The sequence below is a fragment of the Triturus cristatus genome, chromosome 10 (assembly GCF_964204655.1).
Source record: "Triturus cristatus chromosome 10, aTriCri1.1, whole genome shotgun sequence".
NCBI classification, from domain to species: domain Eukaryota; kingdom Metazoa; phylum Chordata; class Amphibia; order Caudata; family Salamandridae; genus Triturus; species Triturus cristatus.
In genome coordinates this window covers 184,606,348-184,626,943 of record NC_140593.1, presented here as the reverse complement: position 1 = coordinate 184,626,943, position 20,596 = coordinate 184,606,348, and the positions used below count along the sequence as shown (strand labels likewise).

General features: G+C 46.7%; 1 protein-coding gene across 1 annotated transcript in view; it reads left to right on the top strand.

The window, feature by feature from the left end:
• The first annotated feature begins 6,415 nt into the window (after positions 1-6,415).
• The window catches only part of THSD7A (thrombospondin type 1 domain containing 7A), a 982,498-nt gene continuing 968,317 nt past the window's right edge, over positions 6,416-20,596 (top strand). The window contains exon 1 of the mRNA XM_085630781.1: positions 6,416-6,713. Within this exon, the coding sequence (XP_085486907.1) occupies positions 6,557-6,713 (157 nt within the window). The 5' untranslated portion in view covers positions 6,416-6,556. The remainder of the gene's footprint in view (positions 6,714-20,596) is intronic.

Below are 20,596 nucleotides of genomic sequence, written 5' to 3'. Positions count from 1 at the left end.
CCAACTAGAGACCCCCATTTCTAACAGCATAGATTTAAACTGTGTACCTTTCCCTGTCATTATATATTGACACTAGTAAGCTTGGTTCTGCCAGTGTTGCATCAGTCTAAAAAACCTGGAGTATGTCTGGACTAGCACCAGCAGTAAGTGTGATGTGGTAGTAGCCCAAAGGTTGGGCATGGAGCCTACCTAAATCAAATCAAAATCAAATTAGGTGCTTGCTAAGCGCAACTACTCACCCGTAAGGGCTTAGCCTCGAACTTTCACCTATTTTTGTGTGGACAGTGACCCTTTTGCAACCCTGATGCCAGTTTTGACAGTTCAGTGCTACAACACTTGCCCAAGTTTGAGTATTATGTATACAGTTATCTCTAATATATATTTAAGAAGAAAGTATTATGTATACAGTTCTCTCTAATATGTGTAAGAAGACAGATAGGACATGGGGCAAGGAGGACCATATGTTTGTGGTGGACATTGTGGCAGTATTTGCTCTACCCATTAGCTGTTGGAGGTCGAAGTCACTCAACTTTCTTTTGGTTTCCTGGACACTGAAGAGGTCCTCACATGGGGGAAGGTTATACATTTGTGGCATTCCTTTAGACTCTCTAATAAATGGTACATTCCAGGTTTTGCCAGCAACATGCCAAACATGATGATTGTGTAAATTGTGCCCATTTTTAAGATGTAAAGGATGGCTTTAGGATATGCAATATTTGTTTGACAAACAAACTCCCAGGTAATTAATTTGTTACCTCTTTGTTTTGGCTTCCCCCCGTGATACGAAGCCTGCAGAAAAGCAGCTGTTTCATCCTCTGCTTAATAATGACTGTTCCACTGCATCCGCATTGCATCCCTGCTTCTGTGGGACTGGCCTGGTCTGAATCATGACACCAGGCTGGGATGGAGATGTACATCAAAATGGAAAACTAATATACTGTAAATTATTGGCATAGGTGCATGGGACTTACCCATTTATAATATGCCCAGTTATGGAACTTAAAACTAGAATGAGTTTATTCCAATGGTCCTGGAATAGCTACATATCAAAGCCACAGAGAAGCTGTTAAATCATTGCAACTACAGTTCCATCTCCATCTCTCTTAAACAGAATTGGTGTTAACTTTGTTTCAGGCCTGTGGTAATTACTAACTTGATTTTTACAACCTGAAGTATATGTTGCTTTAAATACACGGATCAAAATTGATTGTTTTTTGTATTTGTTAATTTTGTTCAGAAGCTTTAAAAGAAAAGTTTTAATATTTTTTTCTGTTAGAAGGAAATTCATTTGAATAATTAACGTTTATGGGTTGGGGAGACACCCCAATTAATTTGGGCTACTGGTCCAATTGAAAGGTCCTAGCAGCAGTCAGTTATCACCTGATGATAGGTAAACAGCAGAGATAGAGTTCCGTGTTTTAGGGATTAACACTCTCGAGCATGGAAGGTGTGAATGACCAATGTTGTTCATTCCATTTTCACAGGACAAATCTTGCCGAATTTTCAAGTTGGAGAATCAGCAGGATGGGTTGTGTGTTCCTTTCACAGACATATGTGCAATGTTTTGTATTTTTTGGTGGGGTCAGTTGTTCCTTTAGCTTTTGTTTATTCAGAAGAACTCTGCTCCATGTGAGGACTGATGATCCTGAAATAAAATCAAAACATGTTACTGGGATACTGATTGTGTTGGTAGTGGATAGTACAGGCGACTGCGAAACATAATTATCTTTAAGTTAATAGTTGGATTTATTCATAAAGAGTTCAACACAAGCTATTTGTAGAATGTTCAAACGGCATGAAGAGGAGACATAGGAGAGCTGCAGTCAATGTATTCTAGTTGGAAAATTCCCAATAACTTTTCTCTTGAATTTTGTGTAGACATTTCTTGGTGCAGTTGAGGGTCAACTGCCTACATTGATCCACTATAGAAACTGAGGCCTGGGCCTGATACAGACAACCTATGTACTGATGATGTTGCCTACTTTGCTGCTGGAACCTGTTGCTTGCTTAGGGTCTTGGGTAGGAATTTTAGTCTGATAGTGTTAGAATCTTGTGGACTGTATTGAGTGGATCCAGTTGTTTGGCACAAACGTTTTTGTTTCTGTGAGCTGGGTGTCGGTGTTACAAAGACTGTACAAAGTGTATTCCTAGGACAACGTCACAACAGACCTGTCCTGAAAATGTCAGAATGATTGAGAAGCAGAAAACTGTTTTACTCATTTTAAATAATCTTGACCAACACCCATATTTTGAGGTGGAACATGACTCAACCTTCAGTTTGGAGAACCTGCGTTGAATGATGCTAGCTGACAGCACTACATCTGTCTTGGAGTTCCCACTTCCAGAAGCCTACAGCTGATCTCGAACACATGCTAATCTAACTTGCTGGAGCATAGACTCAGATGAGACCTCTAGATTAGTCCCAGTCAAAGCTTCTTTGCCTGGTGTTTTGGTTTTGATCATTTTTGCTGGAAGTAAATCCAGGTATGGATCCTAAATTGGTTCTGCTGAAGGTATTTTAGTTCCATACTTTTTCCTAAGTGTGGTGGTAAAGACCTTCACAGGACCAAACCCCACTCTGAAGCTGGAGGTGTCTTGGTACCAGTAAATTCTTGAAAGAGACAGAGACATTGTCACATGTTTTGATTCTTTGTATTTTCCAAATGATATGTAATAGAGCACTTAAGAACAAGCAATATTATTATGAAATGATGTATCATATTTTGAGGTTTCATCGACTAATAATATAATAAATGTTGCCCATTCATTTCTATAGAACTCCCCTTACAGTTTTACAGCAAGTCTGTAATTTCTTTTAAGTAAACAAATCTTTTTTTTTAATGCAGCCCTTTTTTCTTAAATGAAAAAAGGGCAGGGAAGAGGAGTTGGCCTAACGGCTAGGGCGCTCGACCTCGGACCTGGGGAACTGGGTTCGAGTCTAGGTAATGACGCTGAACTGCCTGTGATTCTGGGCAAATCACTTAATCTCCCCGTGCCTAACAAAAAATGAATGTGCGTCCTCATGTAACGTAACTGAGGATTCTGGGCAAATCTCTTAATCTCCCCGTGCCTAACAAAAAATGAATGTGCGTCCTCATGTAACGTAACTGGTGCTATGTAAAGCGCTCTGATACCTGATTGGATTCGGGTCAAGTTTGCACTATATAAAACTCTGCAAAAAAAAAAAAAACATGACGTGTAAAAAAAGAAATTAAAAATGACATGAGCCTTTTTTAGGAGCAGGCTGGGCAAACACAACAAGATGATGGACGGAGTGCTGAAATGTTTCAACCACTCACCCCCAGTCACAGATCTGGGTTTAATCCATCGTTCTTTTGCTCACTTCGCCACACCAGTTTGGACCCAGCCATACGCACATCAGTCATGACGCTGTTCCTTTTGGGAACAGTACAGCTTGAACTCGCAGGCCAGGTCCTCCCTGGACCGGAAACAAGCATCATGGGACCGGTTTCTCGATTTCACCCCTCATCAGCCAGGCTTCCTTAAATCCAGTGGCACAGTGAGCCATGGAATAACGTCTGCTACTATAAACGTTTCTGTCAACATTCACAAAGGAGAAATGTCCCTTTCTCTTTTGAAAATGGGTAACCACCACCTTTGAGTTGGTGGTAAAAGATGCATTCTTCAAGGTAATACAGACCTAGATGCAGGCTCACAGTCAGCACACAGCCACACAGACAACATTGCCTCATAATCACACATACTTAGTCTGACCCCACTACCACCCCTGAAATCACTTACTCTGCTTTTCTTGTGTTCCTTGGGTGGCCTGCAACAAAAATGGATTGGGGTGTGGATTAAATGTGAACTGCAGTTCCACCCCAGTTTAGCAGTCATGATACTCCAATACCAATTCAGGAACATGCAAAGGAAGGAAATAAAAGCGGAATAACGCAATTTGCATAGCACATATACCAATTTTACGTGAAAGGCAGCAGCCCTGTCTCACAAATATTTGGTACTTCGAACACTTTCTTCCCAAGAACATTTATCAAGCCCTACAGCCCTCAGTCAACAAAGAGATCATAGTTGAGAGGTTGAGGGAGAGAAGAGGGCAGTGTTCAACCAGCGCAGTCGTGAAAGTAGGCCACAAGCCCCAGCCCACCTAGGATATCCCATTAGATGGCTTCCCAGATTGAGACAGGGAAACTGGCTGAATGAGTCCATCAATACATGCCCATTTCCATACTCGGCGTATTCAAGGAGGATCAGTGCAGCTTGCCAGCTTTTATATTGGGCGATGCACACAAAATTAGAGAGGCATAACTGCTATGTAAGCTATGCTTAAATGAGAACATAAATGCATGTTTGGCCCAAGGGAGTCCAAAGAATTGCATAGAGGGGCTCTTCAAAGGGCATAATCATTCCTTATTTTTGCAGAAATAACATTGCTTCTCCCTTTCTATTGCCATCGGCTTCATCCTGAACGAGCACATACTTTCAAATTGTGCAATGATGAGTAGAGACACGACCTGCTACTGTAAATCACTACACAGAGTGGTTATTTCAACCAAAAAACAGCAGGAGGCAAGCATTTATTTTTAGACTGGATTCCCCGGGGAGTCAATCATATGGTCTGGAAAAAAGGCTTTCCCATTTTGAGGATTTGATTAATTTAAGGTTAAGGCTCGCTGCCCTGTGGTGAGCCAAAATGTGACATTTTGAAGGGAAAAAAAGATGGTTGGCACCGGATCTGGTGCCACTTGGTTTTGGGGGAGGGGCACCAGGTCCTACTGGAGGAAGCTATGCATTTGTCAGGCTGGTGGTATCCTGCGTGTCCCATATCAACTCATAATCCCCTGATCGTTGCCTGTTTTTTCAATAGCCGAGGAGCGGTAATCCACACTTGCTGATCTGCCTTAATCACAGCCTGACGGTGCTGGGCCGCGTGAGCCTTTAATTCCCTCTTAGAGGCCGCGTCACGGAGTGCAAAGTAAACAAAGATGCATTTGCAACCTCCAACCTGCTAATTTCCTCTGAAGTCGGAATTTTCCAACAAACAGTCGAGGTCTGGGCGATAATTCGATCAAGGCCGCCTTTAATCGAAGGCTTGTGGGAGAGGCCGGGGCGCGAGGAAGGTTCCACCACGCGCCCGGCCTCCCGGGGGACACGCGCTGCCGGCTTCTGTTTTCAACACCAATGCTCCATCACTCCAACGCGTCCATTTGTGATGACAATGCCTCTTGTGAACGGCCACACTGCCCCCATTCCAGCCACGCTCCTGACGAGCTCACAGACTGGACGCCTTCCTCCTTTTGTTGATATGTTTGAGAGGTTCTGTCTCTCTTAAGTAAGCCACGAGACCCGCATTGTGGAAATTGTGGACCACACACACACACACAAATTATGCACTACTTCTCTGACCTCCACAGTCGTTTTCCTGTTTTATTTTCAAAACGTCTTTTCCGATTTCCTGCTATCCTATTCACGTGAAACCTTGCTGTTTTTGTCAAACTCACCAACAACATTCCTAATGAGGTATTTTTGTGTTGACTGGGGTTTCTGTTTGGCTGTCTTTTCTATCAATACCCCATACCTCCTATTTCGAAGCGCTGGGCAGTCCAGCCGCCAGTGCGCCAGAGCAGTGGCCCGCTTCTGCTGCTGGATATTTTTTTCTCACATGCTGTCTGTGTTTGAGGCTAGCGAATTACCAACAGAGGCTCAAAGCCCCCCTGCAGCTTGTCATTTCGTGGCTCGTTTCACCTTTGTTCATTCTCTTGTGTACAGTGTCTGGCGTTGGGATTCTTTTTGTACATTGCAGACAAACATTTTTTTCAGAGGCTTGAGGTTTTCAGAGTCCTCATTTGGAACGGAAGAAGTTTATCCGAATATGTTGGTTCATTTAAGATGGAATGTCTGTTTAGTTGCTAAAATCCAGCGTGTACATGCACCCGGCACTTAATTAAGTCTATTAATATTAATGTGGGTTTTGACGCGTTTGTCTTGTATTAGCAAATGGGTAATGTACACGTGTATTTCTTTTTTTAAGCACGTCTCTGGTGATATTTCCTTTAGGCGTGTAATCAGTGTGCCTGTGAGGTAATATTGCTGTAATGATGAAATTACACATCGCGACTGCCCTGGGTTTGCATAATTTAGTTAAGGCTGTCCCTGCCCTCGCTCCTGTCTCTCTCTCTCGCTCTCCCTGTCTCTCCATCTGGTGTAGATTACCGCAGCTCCCTCCCGGAGCAGGCTAACCTGCTCAGTCAGCTGGAGCCCCTGCGGACAGCTGTCTCGCTGAGCTGATAGGAGGCTGCCCTCCTGCGCTGGATGGATGGGAGAGGAGCCGGGCCAGCAGCGAGGACCAGGGCGAACCGCAGCAGCAGAGGCAGGAACAGCAGGAAAGGGGTCTATTGTTCCTCGGTGTTAGACAGAGCCTCCTCCCTGGCTGTTATGCACAATAGCAGGAAAAGCGCTTCGCCTCTCTGCCCCTTCAGAAGACGCCCCGAGGAGGACGGATTGCTTGACTGAGGTGTATTTTTGTTTTCTGTCGCGTTGCTGGCGGGCTCGGGAGCTGCCCGCGGAAGGTCTGGGGATGGCCGAGAAAGGCACCGCTTCATCCCGTCGCTCGCGGGGGTTAGGCATCCCTGCCCCGTGCACCGGAGTGCTCATGGTTTTGTTGTTTGGAATCTGGGGAGTCGAGGCGCAGAGTGAGCCGGACAGCAGGGCTGTGATGTATGTGTGGAAGACTGGTGAGTAGACAGAAGTTTATAAGTCATTTATGGCACGTTCCATCTCTGCGCACACCGCGCACCACCCGTACTGCGCTGAGCTTCAGTTTCTAATGTATCCGCGAATGTTCAGGGTTGCAGGCGCTGAGCTCAGTTTGGCATGTTCAATGGGACTGCACATACCAACCAGTCGTGCGCTTCATATGAACAAGCAACGAGGCATGTTGTGTTTATGGCGGCGAAGGTGGGGCGTGGGGGATCATTCTTCAAGCTGGCATGCAGTCAGTGACGGGGCAGGGCCCCTTGTTTCAAGCACAGACCCTGCAGCAGTGCACACACTGTGCACGAGTGTGTGCACAGGTGCATGTGTGTACGGGCAGACTGTGGCACTGGTCTCCAAACAATGGTGTCATCTAGTGCCTGCTTTATGTTGGTGGGCGCTACCACAATAGGAAGAGGAGTGCATCAGAGCCAGCGCGATGCAACTGCGACACCCACAGTGTCCAGCAGTGCGGGGTCCAGGGCGCAGGGAGCGCAGTGTCCTATCGAAACTATTTGAATTTAATAATTTAGTCCGAGGGAACTTTTCTTATCACATGCATGATTGTGAGTTTTATTTTAACACCGGTCCGCCTCTCCCCTGGCTCATTCAATGCACGTGTGTGGGGAGGTCAGCGGGCTGAACATGCAGTGTACTGCCCCATAGTAACGTGAAAGTGGCATACACGGCCCCTTCTTCATTTTGAGCGATGGCACTGCACCAGTGACGTAGCAAGGGTGCCATGGGTGCAGGCAAAGAAATGGCCCTCTGACTGTTGGTTAGCTATTTGAATGGCCCCCTCAGGCGCCCGAGCCTGGGCGCCGCTGCACCTGCTGCACCACTGGTGGCTTCGCCCCTGCGCACCGCATTGCTGGTCCGCACCAGTCTGTGATCTCGCCACAGTCTGTCGCCGCGGATGTCAGATGACGCAGACAGAGCAGCTTTCGGCACCAATCGCCGAGGGCTGCCAGCCAGGCAGATGTTGCGAGTGTCCACTCGTCCCTGGTATGGAACCCGGCCTCATGCATATTCAGAATGTGCGCCGTGAAAGCGCTGCCCGGCGGAGGCTGCGCGTGAACAGATGCGGTCCCTCCCTCCCGCGCGCTCTCCAAGAGCCCGAGTGTGCTTGCAGCTTCCGCGCAAGGTCATTCCTAGGAGACTTTATTGTCTCTTTGTACACCTGGCGGGCGGCGAAACGTCCATATGTGGCTTCAAAAGAACGCAGTGCGCGCTCACTCGAGGTGTCAATTCAAAAATGGCTTTTGATAAACCCGCACTGACATTTTGGAGTCAGTCTTGGGGGAAAACGTTGGCATTTCAGACGCGACAGCCGCAGCCTCATCCATAAAAGAGATGTTCATCTATCGGAGGCGGAATAAAACATGTCAGGAAAGAGTGGGTCAGTCGGGGCCCCAGAGCCCCTGGCCTTCTGCCACCAGGAGAGATCAATGTACAATTACACTGAAATCCTGATATTTTTAAGAGGCCGCGGCTGCTATCCCCAGCTCAGAGAGCAGATTAAGGGGGCGTTTATGTACACCAGAGACAAAACCCCTGCGTAATACGAAGGAAAGTGAATGTGTGGAAAAGGCATCTGTTCCCGTAAGGGCATTAGGCTCTGAGAGCGCTGGGGGCGTGGCAACGGAGTGTACACCTCGTGTCCCTTGGAGAAGTTATTCAAGTCTACATAAGTCTACGTCGTTTAAAGCGTGGCACCAGACCATCCCCCAATATGTATAAATACACCCATCAATCCATCCGTCCATCCATCTGTCCGTCCATCCATCAGTTAACCTACCTACCTACCTGCCTGCTCGTCAGCCTGCCTGTCTCTTGTATGTCCGTCTGTCTGCTTCTCTATCTATCCACACACACAACGTTCATGCTTCTGTCTTCCATGGTGTGCTGCAGTGTTGCACTCAACGTGTTCAGTTGCTTACTTGCTGTAATGTAAGATGTTCTCACGAAACACAAGTCATTAATCAGGATGTTGTAATGTACGAAAAATAAAGTATATGGTTCAGTCACAACGTCCACTGTTCGCCTGGGTGGGTTTGGGGGTCGGTCGAGGGCGCTGGGGTGGGGGGATTGGCATCAGACAGAGCAGTCGAACCACAAACATACGTCCACTCCGTTGGCCCTTAGGATGTTCTGCAGAGCCACGAGTCATTGTTTAGTGGATCAGGGCTGACATTTCCGGTGGGCGGTGGATGGGCTAGAGGACACATCTACGTCAAGGGGTCTGTTTTATAGGTGGCCTTTGGCACTTTCTCTGCACGCGGGAGCTCCTAGCACAGATGCACGCGATGACCGGAAGAGCCCCCCCTCTGTGCACTAATGCTGCATTTGGCACCCCTAGTCAGGTGCATCACTCAGTGCCGGGCTCTTGTGAGACACCGAGTCCTGTGGTGTGGGGGGAGCTCTGCTCCTTTTTTTTTTTATCCCACAATATTCATTATTTTGTGTTCAAGGCACGTGTCGTCGTGCGGGGTGCGATGTCGTGCTAGTTAAGTCTAAAAACCGATCACGTGATGCTTTAATACTCTATAGTGGACCGAGGAAATATAATGTTCATGAATGGAACAATGCGCAGGCTTTCGACGTCACAAAAGCTCCATTGTGTCACGGTACTCTAAAGCAGTCTATGTTTTAAATGCATACATTGCAGGATCCTAGCCCGCGATTTTTAAATTGTCCGATTAAAGTTATGAGAAGAAATTTAGAGCGCCTTGAGGCTTGTTTTTATGACCAAACGCTATATTTTCAAGCATGATTGGCCATGCAGATGTTTTTGATTTCATGTGGTGCTACTCAATGTCCTTTAGTGGCAGGCTCCTGGATTGTGAGAGTGTCTGCAGAAGTAGGGTTTCCTCTACTTCTTGTGAGCAGGAGCTTTGAAATTCAAAATACGTCTTTGTCTTCGAAAAGGAAGCATTGAGCAGGAGTAAACTTTCAGTGTCTGAAGCGCGCTCACGTCTGCAGTGCACCCGCATATATCAGAGCCGAGACTCCTTTGAGTCATAGATGTGCTTCGAGTGCTCAACATGTCTTCAGAAATTTCAGGTTATTTTGGTAAAGTGGTTGCTGTTTTTTCTGTTATGATGTTTTGCGGTCGTTAAGTAATGAATCTGGGTTGAATTGCAGTATTGTTTTTCTGCAACCAACATGGAGGTTTCCAGACATTAAGGACTCAGGGGCTTATTTACAAGCCCCTTACTCCACCGCTGCGTTACATTTTTTTGGCACAGCGACGGAGCAATCAGCACACCACACTGCTCCATATCTACAAGCTTGTCAAAAACAACAGGGTTATACCCAAATCACCCTGTGATACCTGGGTATAAGGGACAATATATATAAATAGAAAAAGGAGTATCACGGAAAAAATACATACAATTATTCATAGAAAGAGCACATTTAATTACCCCTTCAAAAATATCAAATAATCGAAATAGAATACATCTTGCATTATTTACAGTATATCACAAGGAAACAGGCGTTTATACAAAGAAAGATACAGACACATATATCACATACCATCAGTTCAATACATAACAAACAACAATTAACCCAAACACAAACATTTTTTATCGGTGTCCCCTTTCAACGTATCAGGTGGACCACTCGGAGGTAGTCAAACTAAACAGTGGGGAACCCAAGCAATGAGGGCAAATATAACCCAAACTTTGTTCCAGGTGTCCCAGCGACAGTCTGTAAATTACTGAAACTCAAGTGACTCCTCCATCCAATATCTGTCGACGTGACCACGTTTCAGCCAAAGTAAACTTCAGGCCTCTTCAGGACAGGGGTTAAATGGCAAATGTATCTTCCAACTTTAAATTCAAAAGAAGCTCACTAGAAATCGAGGGAAACGTTCTAATAAACGCTACTCGCGCTTCAATACTGTTCCTTCGTCAGAGATCAGAACACCGGTTCTCCATACAGATTTCGGTCAAACTCGGGCAGTCTCTTAGCTCAAATCCTCATTAGCACGCCAATCCAAACCAACGCGGGTTCCGAAGTAACGGGACTTCGGAACCCGCGTTGGTTTGGATTGGCGTGCTAATGAGGATTTGAGCTAAGAGACTGCCCGAGTTTGACCGAAATCTGTATGGAGAACCGGTGTTCTGATCTCTGACGAAGGAACAGTATTGAAGCGCGAGTAGCGTTTATTAGAACGTTTCCCTCGATTTCTAGTGAGCTTCTTTTGAATTTAAAGTTGGAAGATACATTTGCCATTTAACCCCTGTCCTGAAGAGGCCTGAAGTTTACTTTGGCTGAAACGTGGTCACGTCGACAGATATTGGATGGAGGAGTCACTTGAGTTTCAGTAATTTACAGACTGTCGCTGGGACACCTGGAACAAAGTTTGGGTTATATTTGCCCTCATTGCTTGGGTTCCCCACTGTTTAGTTTGACTACCTCCGAGTGGTCCGCCTGATACGTTGAAAGGGGACACCGATAAAAAATGTTTGTGTTTGGGTTAATTGTTGTTTGTTATGTATTGAACTGATGGTATGTGATATATGTGTCTGTATCTTTCTTTGTATAAACGCCTGTTTCCTTGTGATATACTGTAAATAATGCAAGATGTATTCTATTTCGATTATTTGATATTTTTGAAGGGGTAATTAAATGTGCTCTTTCTATGAATAATTGTATGTATTTTTTCCGTGATACTCCTTTTTCTATTTATCCATATCTACAAGCTGACACATTGGGCCCAATGTGCCAGTTTGCAGAGCCCTGCGCCATGTATGCAGGGTAGGCGTTCCCACGCAAAAAAAGCCACATAGAAGTGACACAGTGAAATGTATAACATTTAACCCTGTCATTCTATGATTTGACTGCTTCAAAATCCCCACGCGTGCTCAGACAAGGCGTAAGGAATGACACAGGGCTTTTACAATGATACTCGCCTATGTGTTCTGAAGCAATGCTGAAATTGCGTCAATTTTCCGATCAACTCCAAAAATGCGTCACTTTTGTGCCAACAGATGCGTCAGAATTTCTGACTCATCTGTTAATCCTTGCGCCAAGGAGCCCTGTATTGTAAATACAGTGCATCCATGGTGTCACAAAGGCATTTGACACAGGTGCAAGGAAACTGATGCTTCGATGCTGATGCGTCAGTTTCTTGTAAATGAGGCCCTCAGTTCACAAAGAGGGGAGACACCATGCCCCATGCCCGCTGTTTCACACATGTGGATCATTGTGGAGATATTTCACTGCAAGGGCCTTAAAACACCCAAGAACTGTAGTAAAAAGGATTGAATTTTTACTGCCTAATTAGATTGCATGTGGTTGGGTCCAAACTGGAGTGGCATAGTGAGCAAAAGAACAATGGATTAAACTCAGATCTGTTGACTGGGGGCGAGTGGTTAAAAAGTTTCAGCCCTATGTCCATCATATTGTTGTGTTTGCTAGGATAGCATAGGTTCACATTGTGTGGGGAGGTAGAGCTTTCTGAAGAGATGTCTGTTCAAACTCCTCTTGGAATAGCAGAAAGGTATAAGGCAGTGTGATGCTGATAGGGATGTGGTTCTGGATCCTGGATATGTGGATGGAGAAGGCCTGCCTTCCTTTGTCTTCAGTCTGAAGATGTGGCTACTTTCTCTCCCAGGCATTTTAAGGTACCAATTTTAAGGTCTTGTAGGCGATACAGCTGGTTTTGAAGGTGACTTGCAGGTGTTGTAAAAGTTTTATTTATTGACATTTCTAAAGAGAAACAAATTAAATTTGAAACAAATGTATTACAAATATACATCATTTTAAATGTGTGCGCATGATTACTGTTTTGTAATATACTGATAAATGGCCGTTATAATTCCATTTGTGGCATACAATTTATTAGACAGAAGGAATGCCTTATTACAGTGGGAGGAAAAGGATACATTCATCTAAAAGGTTCATGAATATATATTGAACAATATCAACGACGAAGCATCAGAAACCGACAAAAAGTTAATAGCATCTTTTTATTCAAGCAACTCTTGAAATGACTAATGTTGTAATATTAATCACAAAAATAGTTGGAGGTGATAATAACTTAAGGACTACAACCATGCAAAGCAACAGATCGCAGGGCTGCTAGTACTCACCTGGTTAGGTAGGTGCAGAAGATTGATCGAATACTTTAATTTGTGCTTTAGGTGAACCTTATCAGAAAATCTCCTCAGAGCTGTATTTGGGGATGCCGGTGTTAATGTTAACAACTCAAACAGCAGTGAATGTATCAGAATAAGCATTGTTTAGTCCAAATCATGTTTAAATAACATTCATTTCATTTGATAACTTTATTTCGGTCAAAGACCATAAAAGTGCAGATAAAATACATACAAAGCACGAAGAATAAAAACAGGATAAAAAGAGGTATTAAAAAGACATTAAATTCAGTAGATATCAAAAATGAATTGGAGGGAGAAAAAAAAAAAAGGAAACTTTATCTATCACATATTTACAAGAACATTTGTCTTCTGCGCCACATACTAAGTAGAAAGCGAGATACAGCAAAGACAATAGGAGGATGGGTATCATAAATCAAAACCCGGCAGGCCTGTGCAAAATGGCGAAATCCAAGGTTCCTGCATATCGGTATTAACCAGCATTTTCTAATTCGAGCATATGCAGGGCAAAAAAACTGTTTAAATAACAATAGTAGCAAACTCTGGATTAGGGATGCTAAAGTAAAGCAAGTGGATTATGCTGCTCCGGTTAGCATTGGTCATGGCAGACACGTTTCCTTGGTGTCTAGAAGTTTTCTTGTAGACCAGTTATAATCTTCTGATGCAAGACGCTTGTGACAGTGCCCCACAAGTTCAGCTAGACTCAGATGAGGATTACAAGTTTGATTTTGCAGCTTTGCAGCGTGACGTGGCCGAAAGGCATTAGGCCACTTTACAAAAGAACCAATTTTTGCACATTTTTGCTTCAGGCACAGGGACGGTACGTGTTTTTCCCAGATTCACAGGATGTTGAGCCAAGGCTGGACTTCAAGCTTGGTTCCCCATGTTTAGAGGCCAGGAGCATTAGCCAATAGCTAACAAACATAAATACAGAAGGGTCATAGGGAAAATAATTAAAGACTGAGCAATCTCCAATCCCCATTCAAAGACACCTCCCAGACTGTTTGCAGCCTGGCCTGAGGTACCGACGGATAGAGCGGTGCCTCTTCCTCCGAGCAGTCAGCCGGGTGAGGTGAGGCGGTACTCCCACACAAAGCTGGGAAAGAAGAGGTGATTTCTACCTTCCAAATACGAGGTCCGGTTATCTGGTAGGGTGGCTATCGCCACAGACTGGTCGGACCAGTATATATATTATTATTCATTATAATAATTGTCTTATATTTACACTTGCACGATTTGCGTTTATTTTGCAGTAGCTATTTCCATTTATTCCTTATATTTTTTGAGGTCCTGAAGAAAGCCGGGTCGAGTGACCCATCCAGCTGAAACATGTCGACCACAATTGTATTTAGTTAGGAATTAGTCTATATATTTTAAGACTATTAGGTGATTTTAGACATGACACTTGGACACACTTACAATAAACATAGGTTTTTTGCCCCTGTAGTCATTTTTAACTCGCACTTGCACTAGAGCACTGCACCCACATATATATACATTTTTTGGAGTTCACATAGTTGTAACATACATCTGGTTAAGAGTTTCTTTTGGAGAATTATGGTCAGGTTCCCAGCAGGGCCTGTTGGCTCAAGACTATGGCCTGAATCCTTTTTCTCCTATAGGTCCAGATGACGAGGCTCCGCCATTAAGGGTGGGCTGATGGACTCTATAACCTTACCGATTTATGAACAAACTATCTGATCTCTTAAGTTTCCACTTCAGTTTCACTATCCTCTTTCACCAGTCTTAGTAGGTATCTGTTTAGTGTAAATAGACTGAGTATCTCACATTAGCCAATAGGCCGCATCTTGTCCCCAATACAATGAAGACCCCTTGATGTCAGGAGAAAGTTCATACCTGGAGAACATTATTTCCTATGGCGGAAGTACACAACACATGTAGTTGTCAAATCCTTTTTGTGGCTTAGTTCATTTGGCTTTTCAGTTGTGTATTTCACATTGCTCAAATCTCTTCTGCTGTCCTTGGTCAGAGGCATAAGCAGGGGAATACTCCAAGGCCGCACATCAAAGGTACAGAAACCCTCAGTGGAGAGTCCTGCTTCGATGAAATGTCTCGAAGTGGAATCTTATCCAAGCAGTGAGCAATATTTTTGGGATTGACTGCAGAACTTGTCACACATTGCTTTTGTGCAGTTGTGATCAAGCATTTGAACTTTTGTGGAGTTCGGGCCCTACATCCCATCATCTGGAGTCTTGATGAGTTTAAATTTACCACTTAACATCATGCAGGTTAGCATATTAGCAAGTTGGCATCACAACCAGTGGTGGCTGGCATGGTTCGCGGGTGGCGGGGTGGACGTGGAAGGGTCATAGGGGGGAAGGCCACAATGTAATTACAAATAAATAAATAAACACTTACTGTTGGAAAACGAGCCAGCATCTGTGAGGCCTGCACAAGTAACATGACTACATTTGTCCTTCACTGGGAACCAAACACCCAATTGTAGCGCCTGACTCTCAGAGGGTAGCGTTGCAGATTAGTCTGAGGCTTACTCAAGGGAGGTGGTGTGGGCTAGTAATCGCCATTTGCAGGTGCACAAAAATAACACTCAATAATTGATTGTCCAGTCTGTACTTTGCTTTATAAAAGTAAGAGTACATTTAATAAACACACACCACTCAATACTATGCACCAATTTACAAATATACATAAGCTGTTGGAATTACTTTGTGACATTGCATAACATCTCCACCCCTCCCGCAGGGGGGGTGGGGTCTAGTACCACCACTCCCATGTATGCACATCAACTTGCCCCCAATGCAGTTAGTTGAACATAACCTGGAGCGAGGGCCCTGCGCACTGGCACCATCCCAGTGGCGACCCACCCCATTACCTCAACAAGCATTAATAAGGGGTAAACCTGCCTTGGTGACACATGACCCTGACTGAGCATCTCCTACTGACCATAAAGTATGCACCTCTATATCTTAAGGGCTGGCTATCTGGGGTCTTCATCTAAGCGCAGCAGCAAGAATCCATGTTTTCGCACACTTTAGAATGACAGTACTCATCCCCTTGGTTGATCATTTGAATGCATTGCAATTACAGCCCCTAAAGGCATCACAGATGAAATCACAGGATTGCGCATATACAGCCAGACACCCTAGCAGGACTGTCTGGCAACATAGCCCCACTTGGCTTATGACATCTCCTTACACATGTGACTTACAGTCCCTTCAAAAGAAGTACTCCTGGCAACTACACTTCTCCTGCAGTGTGCCTCTTCACTTTAAAAGGAATCACAGGTAAAAGCATGGGATTACATAAATACCGCCAAACCCCCTAGCAGGAAGGTCCAGCAACATAACTCCATTTAGCTTAACATCACCTTACACAGGTACTTCACTTTACACATGTGACTTTCAGTCCACCTAAAAAGAAATAACTAATAGTAAATGCATTTCGGTGCAATTACACCACTTCACCTCCAGGGGATGCCCTTCTCCAGACATCCCCAACTCAGCCCTTCTGCTGAGCCCTTGAGGGGTTATTCTTTCAGATGCCCCGTGAAACTTAGGGGTGGACTGTTCTTCTTTATGCTGGGGGAGACTGCGGTCTCCTGCAGCCCCCCCTGCACCCCTTTTCCCAGATGAGGTTGACCCCCTCCTCTGGGGGCCACCAGGCACCAAAATGGCAGATTTCTTCGTGCTGGGGGGGGGAAAGACTGTGCTCCCCCAGCCGCTCCCCCAGCACCTTTTCACAAGTGAGGGTGACCCCCCTCCTCTGGGGGCCACAAAGCACCAAAACGGCAGATTTCCAAATGCCTGGCCAGGCATTATGGGGCGCTTCATGCTCCTCTTTACCAGCCCCCGCCACTGGGAACACTCTCCTCTGCCCTCAGGGTCTCTGATTCAGCAGGGTGCTGTCTTCACTGCCTCCCTGCGCCAGCCTCTCGCCAGGGTCTCCTTCTGGGACTCTGTTCTCCCTGCGCAGAGGCCCCTGCTTCTGTGCAGCAGTCCTGGGCTCTTCTTCTGGTGCTGATAGGGTCCTGGGGGCAGTCAGGGGATCTCTCCTTCCAACTGCCCATTGTGCCAGGCTCCAGCACCTTCACCCTCAGCAGACCACACCCCAGAGAGCCCTTCTCTTCCTGTGCAAGCACTTTTTAAAAGTTGAGTAGGGGGCTGGCAGGAAGTCTCTGTTGGTCCTATCAAACAGCGACACATCACGTCCCTGCCCCTGCTCCCTCCTTCTTGTCCAGCCTCTGAGCTTGTTCAAAATGGTGTCGTCCAGGGTTTCTGGCCACATGTCTGAAGCCTCATCCCCCACGCTGCCTTCCCTCCTTGGTGCAGCCTGGTGCCTGGCACCCAGTGACAGCTGCTAATTGATGAACCTGTATCCCCTCCCATCTTCTCTTCCTGGAGAGGAGGCCCTAGCTTGTGGAAGAAAGGTTATCAATCCATCCAGCTGAAGTCAGCCCTCAGCCTGGGTCTGGTCCTGGCTGGCTTACAGAAATATGACAGTTCTGGATGACCCAAAAGCAGTACAAATATGACTTTGGACTCTGCAGAATACTTCTTTTCACCTCCAATACAATGGACTTTAGTGCATGTCTGGAAACTGTAGGCCTTGTGGAAGTTAATTTAGCCATGGGCCCCACATTCCCTTTGGGAAATAATGAAGTGAAAACACAGTAAGACACACTGACTTTCCCTGGCATGTTTCCAGTGTATAAAGCCTATTCCACCCAATACTGCATAAGTCCTGCCACACCATTCACTTTGTAGCTGCTCTTGGACTGCACACGCTAGGAATCTCCCCTGAGCTGCCCGTACACGTGTGCATGCGCATGTACACATGTGTCTGCATGTAACCAGCCCGGTGTCCCTTACTCCAGCTGCTGCGCAGTGGCCTGGTCAAGCCAGGGGAACACCAGTAAAATCCCCATGCAGTCTCTTACATCCTGAGTTCACTGTGGGTGAGTCCCAACTTATGAGGCTCCCCCACAGTAAAAGCTCAACAATTAGGTGCTCAAAAATCAAAAAATCCGGGCGGCCCATAGTGTCAGAACCACCTTCTAACACACGCCGCGCCCAGCTGATTCCTACAGGGAAGAAGAAGCCACTCTACATGGGTACACTTCCCGTAGTCAGCGATAACTAGTTATAAGGGGTTCTGACCAGACCCCCCTTACTGACCAGTTATCCGCTTAGACCACCTACTCCTCCCATCCATGAAATCTCCACCCATGACAGGGATCCCAGACTACCCTAAGAACCCTCCGGGCTCTAGGTTAGATACCTCTAGGTCACTCATGGTCTACATGGACTCAGCCTAACTATGCTCACCTTTGCCCTTGGGCATGCAACACTATGCCTACCACTTCTCCGGACAAGGGTCCAGTGCCTCAGCACCGATGCGGTCTTCTGGGATAGGTCTAAATCCCATCCCCTGGGTCACTAGCTGGTCTCCCTTCCAGAGTTTGTTCCAACCAGTACCCTCTCTCCATTTGGTCCTTGCACCCCAAAGATGCAATCTCTCTGGACCCTCACCCTCAGCCTGCCGCTGAGGTCATTCTGCTGCCACCACCCTTTCGGGATGACTGTCTTCCCTAAAGAAAGCACAGCCACTTGTGCTTCCCCACACAGAAAAGCACCCTTTGGCCACTGGCCTGGCTCCCTGATAGGACCACAGACCGGCCTCACCACCACACTGGCAGTGCCAGGGAGGATCACTGAGGGTGCCTCATCAGACATCCTACAGCTCATTCCCCCCGTCAGTAGCTCCACCCGGAAACTACCCCGGGAACCTAGACCCCTTCCTTGTTCTCCGCTGCGAGAACAGGGCCTATGTACCCTTCCCTCCGAGAGGTGCGCTCTCCTCCCGGAGTACCCTTAGAGAGCCTGTGGGTCCCGAGTTAGCTAGACCCAGGCCCACCTCTCATGGCTCTCCCCGGTCTCCCTGCAGCGCCTTGGGAGACCGCCCAGGGACCTACATGGTCCCTGGATGGCCTGCACCACCCCTTATGAAGAGCAGGGTCCCTTCACTTAAGATAGGCCCCACCTGCCTTCAGGGTAGTACTACCACTCTCAGCCAGGGACCCTAAAGATCCCGGCTAGGCCTGCACCACCCCTTCACGAAACACAGGGTCCCTTCACTTAAGATAGGCCCCACCTGGCTTCAGGGCGGTACTACCTCCATCAGCCAGGGACCCTAAAGATCCTGGCTAGGCCTGCACCACCCCTTCATGAAACACAGGGTCCCTTCACTTAAGATAGGCCCCACCTGGCTTCAGGGCGGTACTACCTCCATCAGCCAGGGACCCTAAAGATCCTGGCTAGGCCTGCACCACCCCTTCGCGAAACACAGGGTCCCTTCACTTAAGATAGGCCCCACCTGTGTTCAGGGTGGTACTACCTGACAGAAGTCCACCTCCTGCCTCCAGCTGGGGGAACACCCCCATGCTCTTGGTCCTTGGGTCCAAGTCCCACAGGACCTACCTGACTAGTTACCGGCTAGGCCTCGCCCCAGCCACCACTTCAGGTTCCCTCCACCAGCTCCTGGTCCTGGGGTTCAAGTCCCACCGGACCTACCGGACTGGTCACCAGCCACCCGACCCTGACACCTCTGGGTCCACTACTAACCCTTCACCTGGAACTAGGGAGCACATCGCCCCCATTCAGATCTCCACTGGGTCAGTTACCTAGACCACCTAGGGTACCTAGGGGCTACCACTACACACCATCATTCCAGAACTACCCTCCTTGGGGGCCACCCACTACCAGGGGCCACCCCTGGGTTGCTCACCTCCCCACCAGTTAACCTGGGGGGCCTGCCTGACACTCAACTCTACCACACCCTCCTCCCACTGTGGGAAAAGTTTCTTGGGGTCCCCCACCATGGGAACCCCTGGGGCGCTACTACCCGGGGTAAAGAAACCTCCTGCCCCACCCTTCCAGTGGTTTTGGCCTGTGCCATTAGCAAGAAACTTCCAGTGGGGGAAGGATATCTGGGGCCCCTCCTGTGGAAACCCTCCTTGCCCTTAAAAAGCGCGGGAACCTCCCAGGACCCCTACTTCTCCTGTCCCCCTTGAAGGTCAATCCACCCCTACACCCCCACCTGTGATGTAGGTATCAGTTGCTGTCCCTATCTCTTGAGGAGACACCCTCCTCATGCAGGTGTAGTGTATGTAGTGTTAGGGTTCAAAGGTGTACAATATGGCTTAGAATATTTGTATGCAATCATTTCCTGGAAAGCACCATCCCGCTAGCACATTATAAGCAACATAGCGCGGTCATATCAATACAGCTTACATTTAAACCATAATAACCTCACATGACACATATAGGCGCGGGGCTTTCCTTTCCCATACCTTTAGTTCACATAACCAAAACATTGAACCTTTCTCAGAGCCTTGCGCTCTTCCATTTGCTCATTGCTGCATAGGTAATGTGTGGCAAAACTGGACTTACCAAATGCTATAAATGCACACCAGAATGGGATACTATGTATCCCACCGCTGCCACCAATGTTGGAAAACGAGCCAGCATCTGTGAGGCCTGCACAAGTAACATGACTACATTTGTCCTTCACTGGGAACCAAACACCCAATTGTAGCGCCTGACTCTCAGAGGGTAGCGTTGCAGATTAGTCTGAGGCTTACTCAAGGGAGGTGGTGTGGGCTAGTAATCGCCATTTGCAGGTGCACAAAAATAACACTCAATAATTGATTGTCCAGTCTGTACTTTGCTTTATAAAAGTAAGAGTACATTTAATAAACA